The sequence below is a fragment of the Ammospiza caudacuta genome, chromosome 24 (assembly GCF_027887145.1).
Source record: "Ammospiza caudacuta isolate bAmmCau1 chromosome 24, bAmmCau1.pri, whole genome shotgun sequence".
Lineage (NCBI taxonomy): Eukaryota > Metazoa > Chordata > Aves > Passeriformes > Passerellidae > Ammospiza > Ammospiza caudacuta.
In genome coordinates, this window is record NC_080616.1 from 2,928,273 (window position 1) to 2,943,683 (window position 15,411).

The 15,411-nt window shown below is 52.1% G+C and overlaps 1 protein-coding gene across 1 annotated transcript in view; it reads right to left on the minus strand.

The window, feature by feature from the left end:
- Nucleotides 1-15,411, minus strand: part of LGR6 (leucine rich repeat containing G protein-coupled receptor 6) — a 172,217-nt gene that overhangs the window by 91,833 nt on the left and 64,973 nt on the right. Inside the window, exons 2-3 of the mRNA XM_058819408.1 lie at nt 15,300-15,371; nt 2,338-2,409 (exon numbers count right to left, since the gene is read on the minus strand). Of these exons, the coding sequence (XP_058675391.1) occupies nt 2,338-2,409; nt 15,300-15,371 (144 nt within the window). The remainder of the gene's footprint in view (nt 1-2,337; nt 2,410-15,299; nt 15,372-15,411) is intronic.

A 15,411-nucleotide genomic window follows, 5' to 3' on the forward strand; every position in this document is an offset into this window, starting at 1 on the left:
TGGAGATTTCCAGGTGAAATGCCCTGATCCCTCACTCCTCAAGCTTCTCAATGCAATATTTCCAGGTGAAATGCCCTGGAGTGTGGTGAGATACAGGTCCACCCATGAACTTTCTATTTCACTCCTCAAGGTCTCAGTGCAACATTTCCAGGTGGAAATGCCCTGATCCCTCACTCCTCAAGCTTCTCAATGCAATATTTCCAGGTGAAATGCCCTGATCCCTCACTCCTGCTGCCTCTGGGTCCCTGGTGAGCTTGTCCCTGCTGCCTGTGGCCCTGTCCTAGGGCAGAGCTCACCCTCCCCTCCCCACGGGGCTCTGAAGGGAGGCACTGCTCCAGGAAAGTTGCATTTGCCCTCACCCAGGTCTGACACAAACAGAATTGATCAAAAGCACCTTGAAAAGCTCCCGTCCCCAGAGCAGAAGGCTCCTCTTGTTGAAATTGGGTGGGAGAGCTGCGGTTTTTCCTCAGTTCCTTTGATTTGTTGCCTAATGCAGGGGATGGATAAATCTCTAAGCCATGAGATTTAGGGCAGGATTCATACTTTACATCTTCAGAAGACGTAGTAAACAGCCTTATACTCTCTAATCCTGGGAGCAGGTTTGTACCTGCTCTCTCTGCATAAACTGGACCAGCTACAACAATTTCACATTGTGGCTGAGTTCAAAACATCCCCTTGGGGATGAAATGTTTATTGCAGAAGATTTTTAAGATGGTTCCTCAGGGAGAAAGGGACTCCCACCTCAACATCCTGCACAGACCCTGGGGGCTGTCACAGGGACAGACACAAGAACAGAGTAACTCCATGAGGAGTGGGACACCTTGGGAAGGGGTGAGTGTGGGTGCCACAGCAGAGACAGCTCAGATGAGTGGGGATTTCAAAGTTTCCAGAGGAGATTTGTCTCTCAGAGCTTCCCCACTGGGCAGCAGGAGTGGGTGCTGCCTGCAGTGACATTTATTGAGCAGGGTTAGCCTGCGGGTACATTTATTGAGCAGGGTTAGCTGCGATGGTCTTTATTGAGCAGGGATAGCCTGCAGTCACTTTATTGAGCAGGGTTAGCCTGCAATTGCCTTTATTGGGCAGGGTTAGCCTGCTCTGACATTTATTGAGCAGAGTTAGCTGCAATGGCCTTTATTGAGCAGGGATACCCTGCAGTGACATTTATTGAGCAGGGTTAGCCTGCAATGATCTTTATTGAGCAGGGATAGCCTGCAATGACCTTTATGGAGTAGGGTTAGCAGGTCCCTGATGGCTGCAGAGCTCCAGGGTCCAGCTGCCTCCATGGGATCCCTTAGGTCACACTGCTCAAGGATCCCAACCTTTTCCAGGTCACTCCAGAGCCCTGCAAAGGCCTCCTGGGCTGTGAAGGGCTTTGTGGTGAGGGCAGCTTTCCCAGCTTACCCTTTCCCAGGTACCTGGACCTCGGAGTTGCTCCAACCCAGCCCCAACAGAGAAGCAGAGCAGAAGGGGCCAATTTGGGGTCTGGGCTCCACATTTGGGGGACGCCACTTGAGGGGGGTTTGGTGAGTTTTATGCACCATGTCAACCTCTGCAGATTCTCACAGGGCACATTGTGGGCACACCATGCCCTAGGGGGACCTTCCCAGTTTGTGGGGTGGGACACAGCTCCCCATTGGGGAGGACACAGCTCCTCATTGGGGTGGGACACAGTTTCCTCATTGGGGTGGGACACAGCTCCCCATTTTGGGGGACACAGCTCCCCACTGGGGTGGGACACAGCTCCTCATTTTGGGGTGGGACACAGCTCCCCACTGGGGTGGGACACAGCTCCCCATTTTGGGGTGGGACACAGCTCCCCACTGGGGTGGGACACAGCTCCTCATTGGGGGGGACACAGCTCCCCTGTTGGGGGACACACAGCTCCCATTGGGGTGGGACACAGCTCCTCATTGGGGTGGGACACAGCTCCTCATTTTGGGGGACACAGCTCCTCATTGTGGGGGGACACAGCTCCTCATTGGTGTGGGACACAGTTTCCCATTGGGTGGGACACAGCTCCCCATTGAGGGGACACAGCTCCCCAGTGTGGAGGGACACAGCTCCTCATTGAGGGGGGACACAGCTCCCATTGGGGTGGGACACAGCTCCCCATTGGGTGGGGACACAGCTGCCCATTGGGTGGGACACAGCTCCTCAGTGGAGTGGGACAGAGCTCCTCAATCACCAAGGGCATGTTTGCCAGGGTGGGTTTAACATCTGACCCTACACCTTGAAGCTTTGCATCCCCTCGGGATGGCTGCAGGTCCCTGCTCATGGCCAGGGGCTGGGGAGAGGCAGGGACAGGGATTGCCCTGCAAAGAGGAACAAGTTACTTACAGGATCTTCAGGCTGTAGAGGCCAGAGAAAGCTTCCCCTGGGATCCTGGAGATCTGGTTTCCAGAGAGGCGCCTGCAGTGGAAAGAAGAGGCAGTCATGTGTCAGCATCCTTGTGATGACAGTCCTTGCGTGCAGAGGCTTCACAACCCCTCCATGCTTCACTGTCCCCTCCAGGGGAGGCTGCAGCACCTGCAAGCTGGGCCACAAGCCTGAGCTGGGCATCATCCCCTGAAAATCCCAGCATCATCCCCTGGCCCAGCCTGAGGAACAGCAAAGAAAATCCCAGCACATCCCCTGGCCCAGCCCGAGGAGCAGCACAGAAAATCTCAGCTCTGCCAGACCTGAATCCAGCATTTTCAGCATCCAGAGACAGCTCATTGCTCAAAGCCATTTCCTGGATAGACACAGGCTCCCAGCACAGAAATACAGCACAAGCAGTGAGCAGCCCACAGACCCTGCTCCACACCAGCCTTGGCAGAGAGACTGCAGCAGGGCAGAGCTGTTTCTGCTCATGGATTTAGGTCTGTCCCTAAATCCTGGCTGGTGAATGAGGGCCCAAGGGATGGGAGAGGAAGCAAAGAGCAGCATCACAATGGAAAATGGGACATATCTGGGACATAGAGAAAAGAGCAGGGGAGAACATTCAGAATTTCCTGAAAGAATTTGTTGAAGGAAACCTGTGGGATTTGCCATTGTACAGCATCACCTGATCTTAGAATTCAAAATTCAACAAGGTCCAGAGGAGGCTGAGGAATTAAAAGGTATTTGCATTTTTCATTGCCATTAGAAACTGGATCACTGTTACCATCAGGACTATGGTGGGAGCATGTGGTTGAGCCAGGACTGAAGTCCAGAACTTCTGAATCTAGGCTTGATCTAGAGAAGGGGTGACTTTTCTCTTTCTCCTCTTGTTTTGAGGACAAACATGGATGAAGTCCCAGCCCCCATCATCCAGAAATCATAAAGACAGTTCAACAACCCGATTAAGACCCCAAATTGCCCCTACAATTGGGCAAGAATCTTGTCTACTTGACTTGGAGTGGAATATTGCATCTCCAAAACAGAGACAGTGAACATCATTTGTGACCAGGCTCATCTGCATTCTCACAGAAAGTCCAAACCAGGCCCAAGAGGTTGGGCACAAACAACCCAAGATTTTTAGCACAGACCTGGCAAAGGTATTCATTAAACTCTTGTTTCTCTTTAGGCATTTTTTAGGGGAAGGAGACAGGTGTGGAGGCTGAGCAGTGCAGTCCTGGCTGGAAGAGTGCAGGGGAACTCTTGGGATCTCTGCTGCTCACAGTGACCCTGAGATGTGTTAAAGTCTCTTTTCCCAGCCTGGTGCTTGAAGAAGGAGTCAGAACTCTTCAGTTCTCGGTCTCAAGGTTGTTTATTGTTCCTTATCTATAAAATTCTTTCCCCTGCCCTGCCGAGGTCCACTCAGCAAGAGAGTCAGAGGCACTCTGCCTGTCCCTGTTATCTTTTTATACTAAAAAATATAAAAACTTTTTAGTATTATTATTAGTATTATTAGGGGCAGTGTAATCTTTTTATGCTAAAAACTACGTGTACAATATTTACAATTACTTCCCAACACCTATCACATGTGTTAGACAGTGAGCTTCTACCTTAAACCAATCTAAAAGTGCCAACATCACAGCGGAAGATGGAAGCTAAGAAGAAGAAGGAGAAAGGCTGGACATGCCCAGATTCCTCCATCTTGCCCCCTGAACCCCCATGCTGAAAACTTCAAAGAGCTATTTTTCACTCTGTGATAAATTCACTATCATTCTATTTAAACTGTCGTGGCTTGTAATCCTTCATATAAAGGTTGGCAATTGTTTTTTCCAAGGGCAAAATCAAAGGCAAAGGGGTCTGGGGCTCTGTGCCAGGGTCTCTGAGCCCCCTGGGCAGGGGCTGGAGCCCTCCAGGGCAGCCAGAGGGATGTCCTGGGTTCTGACAGGGATCCAGGGCTCTGCAGAGGTCACCGAGGGGACCAAGGTGTTGTGGGCAGCCAGGCTCACCGGTGGCAGAGCCCGTGTGGGTGTCTGAGCTCTCCCTCCCCTCGGGAATCTGCAGAAAATCTCTCCCATAATGAGGCCTCTGACAGCACAAACAGCACAGGGTCGTCTCTTTAATGTGTGAGAGCAGGTTGGAACCTGCCTCCTGCAGCACATGATCCGCCTGGCAGGCTGGGCTATTTGTCACTTAGGGGCTGTGATTTGGGGTAATTGCTGCTTTTGATTGCTGATTTCCACATGGGAGGGAGGGAGTGCTGTCCGGGAGGCTGCAGTGCTTGCCTGGAGGGGAGGTGTTCCTGCACGGCATCTTCAGCCTGCTCCTGCATCCTCCTCCTCCCTGGCTGTCTGTCTGTCCTCACCTCCCCGCAGCTCCGGGTTGCTCACACCTATTCCAGGCTCAAAGTGCCTCTCTGCTCTCTTTTCTGGGTGTGTTTGAGTGTTTGCCAGGTTCCTGAATGGATCTGGGACCTCCAGGATTAGAAGCCTGCTCCTGCATTCTCCTCTCCTCCCTGCCTGTCCTCACCTCCCCGCAGCTCTGGGCTGCTCGCACCTACTCCAGGCCCCTCACACCTATTCCAGGCCCAAAGTGCCTCTTCTGGCAGCTCTGTGCCTCCCTGCTCACTTCCCTGGGTGTGTTTGAGGGTTTGCCAGGACCCTGAATGGATCTGGGACCCCCAGGATTAGAAGCCTGCTCCTGCATCCTCCTCTCCTCCCTGCCTGCCTGTCCTCACCTTCCTGCAGCTCCAGGCTTCTCACACCTATTCCAGGCCCAAAGTGCCTCTTCTGGCAGCTCTGTGCCTCCCTGCTCACTTCCCTGGGTGTGTTTGAGGGTTTGCCAGCTCCCTGAATGGATCTGGGACCTCCAGGATTAGCAGGAGAGGAATGTGGAGCTGAAATGGAGCCCCAGCTGGGGCTGCCGGCCTCAGAGGGTGCTGGGGAGCCCCAGATGCTGGTGGGACACTGCGGAGCCAGCTGGTGGCACCTCAGCTCTGTGGGTAACACAGAACATAAGGGAGAAATAACTCTGTGTTATTTTGAAGCAGATGCCCTGCTTTCACTGGGTGAAATTAGAGGTTTCTCAGGTGAATTTAGAGGCTCAAAGCACCCCCAGCCCCAGATAAGGCCCCGTGCCTCACTGCTGCTGCAGATGTTTCTGTCCTTGGCCATATTGCGCCAGGCTGTGCCTTGTCCCTGGCTCACCTCTGGTCTCTGGCTCTTCTCTCCATGCCTTTTACTCCTCCCTGCCCCTGGGGCAGCCCAGCTCCTCTCCCCAGGGTCAGGGTCCATGCCAGGCCAGGAGCAGGCCCAAAGGGAGGCCCCAGCCACAACCACCTCTCTGAACTCTCCTCCCAAGGCCATTGACAGTGTCACTGGGGTCCAACATGGGCTCTGCCCACTTCTGGGCAGGGGCTGGGAGGTGGGACAGTTCTGTGATTGTGCACACAAGCTGTTTTCCCTTTCCTAGAGGGCTGCATGGCTGGCTGTGCACACAGGGTCGGAGGTGTGGGGTTTGCTGGACCTCCAGGACAGGTGCTGATGCTGCTGGGGGTGTTCCAGGTGTTCCAGGCAGGGGAGCATGGCTGTGCCACCTCTCTGAGAGCAGACCAGGAATGGGTGAGCCTTTTGGGGTGTCCTGTCAAGGGTGAGCGCTGGAAACATATCATAGAACCACAGAACAGTTTAAGTCAGAAGGGAGCTTAAAGCTCATCTCATTCCACTCCTTGCCATGGCAGGGACACCTTCCACTGTCCCAGTGTGCTCCAAGCCTTGTCCATCCTGGCCTTGGACACTTCCAGGGATTGAGCAGCCACAGCTGCTCTGGGCACCCCGTGCCAGGGCCTGCCCACCCTCACAGCCAAGTATTCCTTCCCATTATCCCACCCACCCCTTCCCTCTGGCAGTGGGAGCCATTCCCTGTGTCCTGTCCCTCCATCCCTTGTCCCCAGTCCCTCTCCAGCTCTCCTGGAGCCCCTTTAGGCCCTGGCAGGGGCTCTGAGCTCTCCCTGGAGCTTCTCCTCTCCAGGTGAGCACCCCCAGCTCTGCCAGCCTGGCTCCAGAGCAGAGGGGTTCCAGTTCTTGGAGCCTCTTCCTGACCATCCTTTGCTTCCATGCCATTAACTCCTGTGCCAGTTCATGTCAGAGACCCAAGACATAAAAATCTTCCTGTGTGTGACCCTTCCTCTGTCCATGGTCACTTGGCACTCTTCCAGGTCCATGGTTCCCTCTGTCCCTCTCACTCAAACTCTCCAGAAATCCCCCTGCTTGGCAGACAGGCACCCATTGAATATATCTGCAGGATTCAGATCCCACAGGAAACGCAGTGAAATTGTTCTTTCCTTTCCATTTAAAATGGAACAATAACATTTGAAGTGATGCTGCCAGTGTGACATCCCCTGAGACAGCTCCTAATTCACTCCTTCTGTGGAGGAGCTTGGGTGAATAACCCCACCAAGGAGGACAGAAAGGCACTGCCTTTGCCCTAAGCACAGGGAAGAGGAGCTATTCTTGCAGGGCTGAAATTCTGGTCCACATGGGCTCAGCTCTAGGCCTGCTCAGGGCTCTTTTTAGGACAGACTTCATTCAGTGTTATGTCCTGTTCTCCTGAAGTTTACACTGTGACATGGGGTTGGGAGAAAGAGAAAGCTCTGCGTTTAAAAAGTGGCTGATAGAAGAAGGAGGGAAGGGGCAGGTAGAAGGGGAGGGTGACAGCTGGATGTGGCTGGCTTGCTTCAGAAAGCTCGTGGTGGATTTTAGATCCTGCCCCCCTGCCTCCCCTTCCACCACTCCCATGATTTCTGGGAACATTCCTCCAGGCTTTGATCTGCATTCCCAATACACTCCAAGTTGGAACAAACTCATGGTTTACCACTGTATGGTTGCTGCTGTTCAGTTACCACAGGCTCAACCCTCCTGTATCTTGGGCTTCTTGGTCATGCTGCAACTTCCATGGCACGCCCGAAGGCTGTGCTGGGCAAGATGGCTCATGTCAGGTGCTCAGGCAGCTCAGGGATGCTCTTATCACTCACATTAGGAGGCAGGAACGTTGCCCATTGGCAGGACAGGACAAACATGTGTGTCCATATCCCAGTGAAATTCTCCCCTTGCCAAAGTTTCACTGAGCGTGTCGGCCGCCCCTTTGATCTCCTGCTCAGGGTGGTTTCTCAAGCACTCACCTCTCGAGGCAGTGTGCCCAGACACTCCATGCTCCTGCCTAAACTGTGTCATCCTGCCAAGCCTGGGCCTTCCCCTGGGCACACAGGGGACCACAGGCCCTGTGTCATGCCTGGGTTTGTTCTTGTGCTGGTGCAAAGCAGGAATGAAGCCAATTAAGTCAACAAGTGAAAACATGGTGCATTTGAGGAAAGGGCCAGGCCTGGACTCTTCCTTCTCACACAGGAATCTGCAGCTGGTCCTAGTGTGGTATCTCCTGAAGATGCCTCTAATGTGGTCTGTGCTGTCTCACTCCATCCCTGAGGAGAAGACTGTGCCTGTTTGTAGCCCTGCTCGCTGTGCCCCCTCAGTGCCTGTTCCAACTCGATAGATTGATCGCATTTGTTCTTTTGTTTATGGTCCTCAAGCCAGTTTTCAACCCACATGAATGCTCATATGCAAGCCAGTTTTCATTCATTTGCCAAGTAATATTAGTAAGACACAGCTCCTTAATGAACAGGACACCGAAAACCTTCACTCCATCTCTTTATATTATAAATTGCAAAGGTTTTCTGTTTGTTCCCTCCAAACCTTCAGAGCAGTTTTCACTTTTGACTCTACTTTTGGTGCCCCACTTGGGGTACCCAGAACATAATTAGTCATATGGAAAGCAGTTTTCAGGAAAACTGGGGCCAGCTATCCCACCTAGCAAGGATTTTTCAGTTGCTGAACACTCTCCCTGGTCTAAATGGAGTAGAAATAGAATGGAAATTTCTAAAATTTCCAAATATTTTGAATTTCATTTGGGGAGCTGCAATATCTTGGCCTCATTGGTCAATGTTCATGATAGACAACCCCTTAGAAGCCCTTCTCTCCTGCACCTTGGCCATTGCTAAGGACAGTCCTCACCCCATGCACAGGGATGAGCTTTGGAAGGCTTCATCAGAGGAATTATCCACTCTCTCTGTGCTTTTGCTCACCCACTGAACTGATGGAGCAGCACCATCCTCTGCCAAGGACTGGTGCCAGAAAGTCCTGGATCAACCAGAGCTGGTCTCCTTTATGACAATGAGTTGTGCTCTGGTGCCTTCTCTGCACAGGAGCTGTGCAGAGTCCTGGAGGAACCACAGAGGCCAAGAATTCAGAGCTGCAGCTCTTTAGCTATGGCCACCTGGAAGTGGAGGGCTATGCCAGGCAAGGTGACTGCCAAGGGAGCAGTGAATTCTGCTGTGGATTCTGCCTCCAAATCTCAGCATAGCAAAATAATTTCATGGCCCTACAAGCATTTGTGTCTCCATGACACCTGTCCAGCATGATGTGTCATGGAAACCCCGCCAAAGCTGCTGTCTCAGGAGTCCCCTACTTCAGACACTGCACTGCTCCAGAAGCAGCTGCTCACCCCAGTGCCTGCACATGTGAGCATTGCCCAGGAATGCCAGCCCTGCTGCCACAGAGGAGCTGTCACTCTCACAGGAACCATGCCCCACTACAGTGCTGCCTCCTCCAGGTGTGACAGTGCCTTGGAGTGAGAGCCTGTGCTGAACAGCCCCCCAGAGTGGATGTTCCAGATGCCTGGAGGCTGATGGGGGGCTGGGGGTGCTCTAACAGCAGGCAAGGGTAGCCAAGAGCAGCCCTGGTGCCCCATAAGCTGTGATGGCTCCATTGGACCACATGGGAAGGGGAGTGAGAGGGGGGTTCCCTCACAGGTACAAGCAGGAGAGGAGGGCTGCTGCATTCCCATGCCTGCATGTCCTAGGGTGATGTTATGATGCTTGTATCCCCATTCCTGTGTTCTGTTTATGCTGGATATCATGTTCTGTGTCTTCAAGACTGGCTCTGAAGAGTGAATGTTTTGTTTTGGTTTTGTTATCAGCCGCTCCCCCACGGCTGGTGGGACACAGAGACAGGGCAGTACATGGTGCTGCTTTTGCTTTTTGCTTTGCTTTTTGCTTCTGCTCATTAGTTAGTTTAGCTAAGCAGCCCAAATTTTCCCTTGACTGTTTCTCCTTTCCCTTTTTTTGGACCTACTCGAGCCTGCTCCGGACTGGGACCTGGGAAACACCGAGAGTTTGCACCTTGTGGCCTAGCGTGGCCTGCTCTGGGCAGCAGCCATTCCCAATGCTGGAGGGACTGATAACAGAGAGGCCACCCCCAAGAGAGACTTTCTGAAGTTGTCATCTTTTTCAGAGCAGTAAAAGAGTGTTGTCACCTGGTATTGTTCATTCTGTGTGCTGGGGGTGCTTTGCCTGTTAAATAAACTGATTCTTTCCACTTCTTTCCAAGGAATCCTTCCTGACCCAGTTGTGGCAAAGGGCCATGTGGGTTTGCTTTCTGGAGGGGCCCCCCCTTTTGGAGGTTTTCTCCCAAATTTGCCCTAAACCAGGACACTACATTTTATTTCATTTTGCTTTTGTGCCATTTCTTGTTCCCCAGGCTGGCAGAGCAGGCAGCAGCGGGTGCTGAGCGCGGTGCTGAGCCTGCTCCCCATGCCGGTGAGTCCCTCTGCCCCCGGGGCCCGAGAACAGGCAGGTGAAAGAGCCAGTGGCTGGGAAGGGGTCTGATCTTGCCGCTGTGCCCCGAAGCAAGAGGTGAATGGCAATGAACACCTGCCTTTGGCTGCAGTTTCCCCTCTTGGCACCAAGCACTCGCGCTTGGATTCAAAGCGCGGTAACAAAGCCCTTGCCGGCGAACACATTTCAACATGTTATTATTCCCAGGCTGGCTTTCAAGATCTCTTTCTATTCCTTCTGTACTGATTGCTCTTGTTTCTCTTGGCTCCCAGCTCTGGCTTTTCAGGCTTCATTAACTGGAATTTATTAGCAACTTTAAACAATCTTCCTGCTGCCAAAAGGAGAGAAAGAAAAGAAGAAGGGGGGGAACAAAAGGAAAGAAACAAAGAGGAGACAGACTAAACTCTGGGCTGTTCCCTGCCTGTGTGAGGCCCCTGAACACCTCTATGTGTGCAGGTTTTCTTTGGAGGGAATGTCTGGTGAGTGCCTGGGCTGGGACTGTGCCTGCTCATGTACCCTCTCCTGTTTCTGGATGGGAGGCTGGGGGCCAGAGGGGTGCACGGCCACTGAGGCCCCTCTCCCACTCCTCACTAAAGGCAGCTGAGCCTGGAGGATCTGGTCTCTGGGCATCTCCTGAGTATGAGAACTAATTGCACTCACAACACCTTCCTGGGCAGCTCTCAGTGAATACAAACGGCCCAGAGGGCACACCCGAGGGCCTGCTCTCATCCCTGGACAGTGAACCTCTGGCAGCGAAAACAGCTCTACCCAGAGCACACAGGGAGTGAGCTGGAGCAGTCCCTGTGCCCCCATCTGTGCCCTAACCACAGCATTCCCCCTGATGCCATGGGGACACGTTTGGTGTGCAGAGCAGAGAGGAGCCAGTGCAGAAATGCCCTGGGGGACACAGCCTGGCTGGGTGTCACAGTGACACTCTTGGGGGATGGCTCTGCTGTCCTCAGGACCCTGCTCTGGTTTTATCCTCACAGGCCTCCACCCAGTGTGCAGAGGAATAATGTGCTCAGGTGGGCTCACAGCCTGGTTTGCAGGGCTCCACAGCAGTGAAGCCTGGCACATTTTGTCTTTATTGTCCATGGGACACAGGGGCTGCATCCACCCATTTTTGCAGCTCTCTTCCCCTTTCCCATTATTCCTTTTCCTCAGCTGAATCCCAGCTCCATGCACAAGCTCAGCCATAAGCCCAGCTGATCTCTGACTTCTGGGAAACTTCACTTGCATGAGGAGCCTGGGGGGGGTGCTAAAATAGAGGAACAGAAGGAGGAGAAGTGGTGAAAGGTGTGAAACACCAGCTCTCCTCCATGGGACCCTGGGCTACTGGGGCTAAATCTAATGAGAGAGAAGATGGAATCAGAGAATCATGGGCGAGAGCAGGAGGGGAGAACCAGAGGAACCTGGGCTTTCTCTGATTGTTGAAGATGATAAGGGTTATAGATCAAGGACAAGAGTCCTTGATTATAGATCAAGAGGTGTCAAGAGTTCCTGGGATGTTTCTGAACATTAGATCATTTCATAGAATCTCAAAAAAGGAGACTTGAAAATCTGGGTTGAACTTGGCAATTTTTTTGCTGAGGAACCTCTGATTTTTTCATAAGGTTCAAGCACCTAAGGTATCTTTGGCAATAAAGCAAATATAATTGGAAATACCAGTTTCTTTTAGGACTTTACCCAAAGTAAAAGACTAAATGTTAAGAAGTAACCTGAAGATGAAACAATTTTTTCTCTCTCAGGCTAAAAGAAATTTTTGGGGTTGACCAAAGCCCTAGAACATCAGTTTTAGTTCACCTTGAACTGAATTTTGTAAATTTTGTCTTTGGTTGCTCCAGCCTGTCACTCACCTGGTTTCTCCAGCAGGTAATAGGGAACCTAAGGCTGTAGATATTGAACTATCAGAGAGCATCCAAAGGAGGGCAGTGAGGATGATGAAGGGCTTGGAGGGGAAGTTGTGTGAGGAGCAGCTGGGGGCACTTGTTCTGTTCAGCCCCCAGTGAGGAGGAAGAGCAGCAGGCACTGATCTCTCTGTGAGCAGTGACAGGACCCAAGGATTGGCCTGATAATGTGTCAGGGCAGGGAATTGGTCATGGCCCCAGGCCTGACAGAGTTCAAAAAGCATTTGGACCAAGGTGACTCTTGGGGACGGTGCTGTATAGGGCTGGGGGTTGGACTTGGTGATCTTTGTGGGTCCCTTCCACCTCAGACCATTCTTGATAATCTTTGTGGGTCCCTTCCACCTCAGACCACTCTGTGCCTTTGTGACTCTGTGTAGGAGGCAGACTGGGGCCATAAAGCCACCCAAAATCCCTAGGGGTGAGAAACCTGCTGAAGGCTTTCCATCTACCTGAACACAGGCACTTGCAGCCAGGATGAGCTGCAGCAGAGCCCTCCTCACTGTCAGCCCTTCCCTGCTGGAGGGGACAGGCAGGGAGAGCTCCCTCCTGCCCAGGAGACCCTGGGATGGTGGGTTTGGGGTACCTGGGCTGTCCCTTACTGCTCAGCAGAGCTTTCTGCTCTTCACTCCCCTGGCATGTCCCAGCTCTGCCATGGGGATGAAGACAAAGGGCTTGGGCTGGTGTGCTATGTGTCACTCTGGCAGACACTGGGAATGTGTCCCAGGCAGATGAAATCAGCAGAGATCTGAGCTGTGAAACCTGAGCAAACTTCCCTCGAGGATGTCTAAACAAGCAGGATTTGTTTGCTTGGTTCTTATGCGTGTCCTGGCACAGAGGGTGATCCCAGCCTGAATGTCATGGTCCTGATGTAATGTTGTGGGATGAAAATTTGGTGAAGATATAAATGAAAAGAGCAGGGGAAATGCCAGGCAAGTTGCATTATTGGTCAATGACAGCCCTGTGAATGCTGTATAAACTGTCTCTGTCCAGCTGTTGTTGTTGAATCACTTTTAATTTGCCATAATATATAAAATTTTTCCTTGCTTGATTTAATATAAATTACTTGATTTCCATAAATAGGATTACTATCTTACTGCTATCAAATCCAAGCAGGCACTTTGCTATGCACAGGTATATGATGCTGCAGTTTGCATTTCTTCCCCTAACTGTGATGTCAATCCTTTCCAAAGGAGGACTTGTGACACACTGGACCTCCAGTAAAATATTATCTAACAACTTCCAACTATTTTTTCAGATTTTCCTCTTTAAATTTTTCCCCTTTGCTTGTTTCATTCATAATTATTTTTGGCTGTGGGGAGCTGGCTCTTTTGGAACCTATGAATATTTATTCCTTGCTGGTTGAGGCTGCTCTGTTTGTGCATGATGTAACCAGGACACGGTTGCTTGCAGCAAGACAACTGCTAATTGTGCACAGAGTGTGTGAGAAGCCTCAACACCCCCAGTGAAGGTGCTGGGTGCCCACATTTCAACATGGATGTGATAAAATGAAAGGAGAAAGGTTGCAAAATGGGTGCAAAGTGCTGAAGAGCCCAGTTGTGTGGGCAGCTCTGGCTCCAAAACATTTTTGACCCAAAACAGGATTAAAAGTGCCTCCTCGTCAGCCTGTAAATGCCTGCTGGGGTGGCTGGGGTCCTTACAATTCCAAAGAATTTGAAATACAGATAGATGGTGATCGGTTACAAGACAACCTGTAATATAAAATCACAGAATCCTACAATGATTCGGATTTGGAGGGACCTTAAAGGTCATCTCATTCCACCCTTGCCATGGCAGGGACACCTTCCATCAGCCCAGGTTTCTCCAAGCCCCATCCAACCCAGCCCTGGACATTTCCAAGGATCCAGGGTCAGCCACAGCTTCTCTGAGCACCCTGTGCCAGCATCTCACAGGTGTGAGGGTGATATCTATAATTCTGACATTTTGGAAAACACCATTTATGAAATGCCAGTGTTGTGCCTTGTGGTGGCAGCAAGATCTGATTCAGAGAAGTGAAAGTTGTTTTATTTAGGCACATTAAGTGGCAGTAACTGTTATATACACAGTAAGTTCACAACACACATCAAATGAAGTCTTAATATTAGGATTTCATGAATGCAATAACAGTGTTTTGAAGAAATTGTGTTTTCCAACAGAAGCCGTTGTGTTGAAAGTAACAACAGCATGAGAATAACACCTGGAGGTATTTCTCATGGTCAAGTGGAGTAAGACCATACAGGTGCAATTTACTCATGCAGAAATGGTCAGCCTCAACATTCTGCCCCCTGGGCTCCCATTTTTGGGGCTCACAAAGGATTCCAGTGGTTTCTTGTGCTGCTGGTTAATTTTCACACTTTCAGAAGTGGGGCCACTCCTTCACTGACACACAGCCACATGCTGATCCCCGGGACTGGGACTGCTGCTGTGCCTGAGTGTGTTTGCTCAGACCTCGGTGGGACACCTCAGCCTCTGGGAGAAGCTTTTTGGATTTCAGTTTTGCAGGGTGGCTCTGTGTGACATCCCTGGGGGGCTGAGCGTGACATCCCTGGGGACACAGGGACTGCGTGTGACATCCCCGGGGGGCTCAGTGTGACACTCCTGAGGGACTGTGTGTGACATCCCTGGGGGGTGCGTGTGACATCCTTGGGGGCTCAGTGTGACATCCCTGGGGACACAGGGACTGCGTGTGACATCCCTGAGGGGTGCATGTGACATCCTTGGGGGCTCAGTGTGACATCCCTGGGGACACAGGGACTGTGTGTGACATCCCTGAGGGGTGCATGTGACATCCTTGGGGGCTGAGTGTGACATCCCTGGGGACACAGGGACTGCGTGTGACATCCCTGAGGGGTGCATGTGACATCCTTGGGGGCTCAGTGTGACATCCCTGGGGACACAGGGACTGCGTGTGACATCCCTGAGGGGTGCATGTGACATCCTTGGGGGCTCAGTGTGACATCCCTGAGGGACTGAGTGTGACACCCCTGGGAACTGTGTGTGACCCTTGAGGGACCCTGTGAAGCACCCAGGGGCTTGTGTGTCTCTGGGCTGCAGGAGGCTGTGAGGGAGACCCTGGCTGCTGAAGGGTGAGTGAAACTCTCTGTTTGCTGGCTCTGCCCCAGGGTACAGTGCTGATTTCTGAATGAGAGATGAGGTCCTCTTTTATTTGGCTTTTGGCACCACCTCAGCCAGAAGGTGACAACCTCAGCAGAACCCCAAAGCTGGAGCAGCAAACAAACCCTGTCCCACACAGGCTACTCCCAGCTGAGCCTGCAGCTGCAGGAGCAGCCCTGGAGGCGGTGGCAGTGCTGGAGGAGCCTGTGCAGTGTCCCCCCAGCCCCTCAGCCCCCCCTGCCCATGCAGCACCCCGTACTCACAGCTCCTCCAGGAAGCGCAGGTGCCGGAGCGCACGCGGCTGCAGCTGGCTGATGTTGTTCATGCTCAGGTCTCTGGCAGGGAGCAAACACAGAGGTTTCTGATCAGTAGTTT